Source organism: Aquarana catesbeiana, linkage group LG06, assembly GCF_042186555.1.
Source record: "Aquarana catesbeiana isolate 2022-GZ linkage group LG06, ASM4218655v1, whole genome shotgun sequence".
NCBI classification, from domain to species: Eukaryota; Metazoa; Chordata; class Amphibia; order Anura; family Ranidae; genus Aquarana; species Aquarana catesbeiana.
In genome coordinates, this window is record NC_133329.1 from 77976808 (window position 1) to 77982684 (window position 5877).

General features: G+C 40.8%; 1 protein-coding gene across 1 annotated transcript; it reads left to right on the forward strand.

Annotated features, from left to right (window-relative positions):
• The first annotated feature begins 224 nt into the window (after positions 1–224).
• Positions 225–1145, forward strand: LOC141147642 (olfactory receptor 1G1-like). The gene has a single exon (XM_073634871.1). It carries the CDS (start codon positions 225–227, stop codon positions 1143–1145), a length of 921 nt encoding a protein of 306 aa, XP_073490972.1.
• Positions 1146–5877: the final 4732 nt, after the last annotated feature.

Genomic DNA, 5877 nt, shown 5'->3' on the forward strand with positions numbered 1-5877 from the left:
ATGACACTGGACAAGGCTGCAGATGGACCCTGATAAGGCTGCATTGATTGGCATTTAAATGTAAGTTTTTTCCTTAAAATTCCCTCCTAAACTTGGGGTGCGTGTTATAAGCCGATAAATACTGTACTTTTCACATGCACAAGTTTTAACCAATAAATATGTAATTTACCATATTGCTAATATAATTTATGGTGTGTTTTTACTTATAAGTGTGCCCAAGTCCTATGGAAAACACAACATCTCTTCTAGATGTGCACATTTTGCCATTTTTCATGAAAACTGACCACAAATTGACCATCTTTAGCACTGTCTACTTTTTCTTCATCTATTTAATTGGAATGCTGATGAATGTAGTTATCATTGCAGTAATATATTTGGACCTCCATTTGCACACCCCAATGTATTTATTTCTCTGCAACTTGTCTGTTGTTGATATTTGTTATACAACTGTTATCGTTCCAAAACTCTTACACATGTTATTTTCTGGTAATAATCAAATGCCATTTACACAATGCTTTATCCAAATGTATTTTTTCTTTATGGTGGGCAGTGCTGAGGTCACTGTTCTACTTATAATGGCGTATGACCGATATGTCGCAATTTGTCACCCTTTAGACTATTATCGAATACTTAACAAGAAAATCTGCTTCTTATTAATGATGGTCATCTGGATTGGTGGGAGTGCAAATTCATCTTTACTTTCAGGTTCCATCTTAAAAATATTCTTCTGCTCTTCTGTTACTATTCACCAGTTTTTCTGTGATGCTAAAGCTCTCATTAACATTTCCTGTGGAGGTACTGAAGTGTTTGACATTGTTATGTATACAGACTCTTTGGTATTTGGGCTCTTGCCAATTTTGTGCAACTCAATGTCATATGTAAAAATTATCAGGGTCATATTACATATTAAATCTAAGGATGGCCGAAGTAAAGCCTTCTCCACCTGTTCATCCCACCTTGCTGTTATGGCCATCTACTATGGATCTGCTGTATCTGTATACATGATCTCACCATCAAATCACTATGACTTACTTGAACAAATCTTAACCATGTTCTACACCACAGTGATCCCCATATTGAACCCTCTCATATACAGCCTAAGAAACAAAGAAGTAAAGAGCTCTTTGCGGAAACTGGTGATGTAGCACTCACAAGTAGGAATGAGATTTGGGTTTGCAACTACCATGGACTTACAGCAAATTCTGCATTGTGAAGATTCAAGGACCCAAAGAACGTATATGGGAATTCACCAGACCAAAACCTTTATAATAATAATCCACTGCCTGATCTGAATGCCCTGTAGGTAGCGGAATGTTGTGTATTTTGGGGAATTGGGGGACAGAGGGAGGGAGGAAGTTTTTAACCTTTTTTTTTTTTTTTTTTTTCCTACATCCTAATTCTGCTGATGTTCTGCAGTTTCTTACAGCCTGTCCCTATCCACGTGCACTACAGTGATAATTTTTTCACAGGGCATACAGTATTTCTAATAAATGAAGGAAAAGAAAAAATATTCACCTTGACCCTGGCTTCTGATAATTTTGGAAAGTGTGGGTAACGTCACTGTGTCTCACTGTTGCTTTCTTGGATAGATATGGCAATACATAAATTATTTATTATATGAAAGGCTTCTAGCACTTAGGGGTTAATTGGGATCCAATATATACATATGGGAGACAGCCACAAGTCCCTGCATCTACAGTCCTGAAGAAGAGGAACATTTTCTCCTAAAACTGCATAGACTGACAGCATGAATGTCCTACTACAACAATCTACATGTGCGTGCACGGTTCTTTCCCACAAACCTGTACCTTACTTGTCATGAGAGTGTGGGGTCTGAATTGTGGATCCTGATTAAATTTTCCACTGACTTTCCCCCACTTGTGAGTACCTGTAAGAGCCCCAACACTCCCTCACTATATCACAACCATTTGCAAGGTTTGGAAGAACTCCATACTGGCAAGAGATGTCCTATATTATTTATTGACGGCCCTAAAATGCCAGGACAGTAAAAATACCCCCAAAAAGACCAATTTTTGGAAAGTAAACACTTCAAGATATTTAACAAGAGGCCCGTTTTTTTTTTTAATTTGTAATTTTTGCCACAATTGCTTGAAAAATAAAAGAAATTAAAAAAGTGACTTTTTCACAAAGTTGTTATTTTAACCACCTCAATACAGGGCACTTACACTTCTTGCCCAGGCCATTTTTCAGCTTTCAGCGCTGTCACACTTTGAATGACAATTGCGCTGTCATGCTACACTGTAACCATGTGAAATTTTTATAATTTTTTCACTCAAATAGAGCTTTCTTTTGGTGGTGTTTAATCACTTCTGGGTTTTTTATTTTTTCATAAAAGAAAAAAAATACAGCAAATTAGGAAAAAAATAAATACATTTCTTAGTTTCTGTCAGTAAATTTTGTAAATAGGTAATTTTTCTCCTTCACTGATGTGCGCTGATGAGGCGACACTGATAGGCTGCACTGATGAGCACTGATGAGGTGGCACTTATGGGCACTGATGAGGCAGAACTTATGGGCACTGATTAGCTGGCACTGATGAGGAGGCACGAATATGCCGCACTTATGGGCACTGATGAGCACTGATAGGCGGCACTTGTGGGCACAGATAGGCAGTACGGATAGGCGGCACTGATGGGCACTGATGAGTGGCACTGATGGGAATTGATGGGTGGCATTGATGGGCGGCCCTGATAGCCAGCACTGACTGGCATCACTAATGGCCACTGATTGCTGGCACTTGTGGACACTGATTGCTGGCATTTGTGGGCACTGGCGAGCACTGATTGCTGGCAGTGGTGGGCACTCATTACTGGCCCTGGTGGGCACTTAATTGTAATCAGGGCACTGATGATCAGTGCCCCGATTACATACCTAGATGTCCCTCTGTGAGGAGATGCCACTGATCAGCTCTCCCCTCCTTACACTCTGTCAGTGTGAAGTGATTACCGGCATCTCCATGTTTACATGTGACCGGCTGTCATTGGACACAGCTGATCACATGGTTAAAGAACCGCGGCTCCTTACAGAGATCGGGGGTCGGTGGGCGGCAAGTGGTTAACAAGTTATTCCTCACACAGAGCATTTGAATACTTACAATTACACCCAAAATACATTCTTCTATTGCTCCCAAGTATGGGGATGGCCCACGTGGTATACTTTTTCACTGCCTGGGCACATAGTGTGGCCCAAAATCCAAGGGACACCTTCGGGCATTCAAAGAGACATACATTTTGCATCTGATTTCCTGACTACCTATCACATTTCTTGAGGTCCTGAAGTGCCAGGACAGGAGAAACATCTACAATATTACCCCATTTTACAAAGTATACAATGAAACAAACAATGGCCCCTGGGACAAAACCCATAAAAAAGAACAGCATTGTACAAATGGCTTTAAACCATAAATATGTTGGTATACAATGGTGGTAGTATAAAGTATACATATACATCTGTTAATTTGACGCTTTTCACAAGCCTACACGCTTCTTCAGGAGTTGATATGTGTACAAAATGACTATAAGATGAGATTTAAATACGATATAACATTCAGTATTGATAATGGTTAGACAAAAAGCAGGGGGCCTAAGCAGGAACCCCCATACTTACTTGACGGTAAATTGATTCCAAGAGCTGACCCCCAATGGCGACAGCAGGGGGCGTTCCAACCGGAAGCTGAAGGGGTGGGATCCGCAACAGTCAAAACCGGAGATCAGGCGGAGGGCAAGCATGGAAAAGAGAAAGAGTGAGGAGAAGTGGCCCTTGATGTCCCCCATAGACCATAATTTAGTGACAGCTGTAACAAAATCGTATATGTATGTAATTGGATCCATTGGTAATTGCTATAATAGTAAACTAGGAGTATAGGAGTAATATACATGTTACGCACTGGAGTCCACCAAGACATGGGATACAAGAAGGGAAAATAAATAGAAATAGAGTGGGGAAAGTGTGTCCCCTAATGTCCCTCATTGACCATAAGTTACATGACTGCTGTAACAATAATGTGTATATATATATATATATATATAATCTAGATGCATAGGTTTTTGATGTAACAATAAACTAGAAGTATAAAATAGCAAGAGTAATATACATGCTATGCAATAGGGTCCGCCAAGATATGGTCAGGGATACAGAAAGGGAAAGAGAAAAAAAAGAAAAACAACCAGTATGAGAAAAAGTAAAAAAAAAAATAAAAGATAACAGGAGATCATCCTAGTGAAAGGACTGTGGAGGTAAGAAAGTGAAAAAAGGGTGTGGGTGCAAACCCACACAAATTGTTTGTGCGAGTGCAACAATTTGGAAAGGAATGCCCTGGGGATTTTGCGGGTAGGGGTTAGAAGTATAGGGATAGCTAAAAAAGTACCAAAGTATATAAAAAAAATATACAAATTTTTTTGAAGTACAAAATATACAATATACAAATAGCGCACTTGAAAACAATGCATAGAACACATAGTACATATACAGTTGCTAATTTTTGGAGCACACAAAGACTCCAACCATGGAGTTACATGGGAAGTGTGATCACAAAAGATTCCAACATGTTTCGGAAAAACGGGGGGATAGGGGCACGCATATTCATTTCCCTTTTCAGAGGTTAAACGGAAGCAAACTGTTCTATGTCTATTAAAAAGAAAGATTTTTAAGCACTTCTGTATGCAGAATGACGGCCGGGAAGTGGTTCTGTTAACCTGACTGGGCGTCATATGATGTCCAGCAGGATAACATGCCGGCACGCGCCTGTGGTTCTGACACCCCGCATCTCCAATCGTGATAAAAAGCCTCTGTCAGAGGCTTCTTACCACATGATCAGCTGTGACCAATCACAGCTGATCACAGCGTGAACCAGGAAGTGCCGGTAAACGGCATTCCTCAGTTCGCAATGACAGGGAGAGCTGATCAGCAGCTCTCCCTGTCAGGGGGGAGGTCTGTGCTGATAATCAGCACATTGATTATCAGCACAGCCCCCTCAGATGTGCAAATAATCTACCAATTAGTCCCAGTATTTCCCCAATAAAAAGCCTTCAAGTGCCCACCACTGTGCCAATCAGTGCCCACCACAGTGCCAGAGCCCAGCAGTAACACCTGTCAGTAACACATCAGTACCTCATCATCAGTGCTGCCCATCAGTGCCACCTGTCAGTGCCAATTAGTACCACCTATCAGTGCCGCCTGTCAGTGCCCATCACAGCCACCTGTCAGTGCCCATCAGTGCTGCCTGTCAGTGCCCGTCAGTGCCGCCTGTCAGTGCTGCATATTAGTGCTGCCTATTGGTGCCCATCAGTGCCGCCTATCAGTGCCCATCAATTCTACATATCAGTGCCTCCTCATCAGTGCCCATCAGTGCCGCCTCATCAGTGCCACCTCATTATTACCCGTCAGTGATGGGGAAAACAACATTTTATGATAAAAACTAAGAAAAACTTTTTTTTCAAAAATTTTGGGTCTTTTTTAGTTTGTTTATCACAAAAATAAAACCCAGAGGTGATTAAATAGCACCAAAAGAAAGCTCTATGTGTGGGAAAAAAATTATAAAAATTTTGTTTGGGTACAGTGTTACATGACGCGCAATTGTCATTCAAAGTGTGATAGCGCTGAAAGCTGAAAATTGTCCTGGGCAGGAAGGGGCGAAAGTGCCTGGTATTGAAGTGGTTAAGTATACACACAATATGAGAAGATATATAGATATGTATACTACAGTGAATAATGTAACATAGCAGAGCATATCAAATCATTTAACGAAAACAGTACTCACAATTTCAATGTCCTTTTAATTGTAGTGCACAACCCTCATTACAGAAAGGCGGGACCTCAGGTCTCAAGACCTGTTGTGTTGCACAATGGTGCTAATAA

Excerpts from the sequence above, each read along its gene's own strand:
- LOC141147642 (XM_073634871.1), top strand. The coding sequence starts at position 225 with ATGGAAAACACAACATCTCTTCTAGATGTGCACATTTTGCCATTTTTC.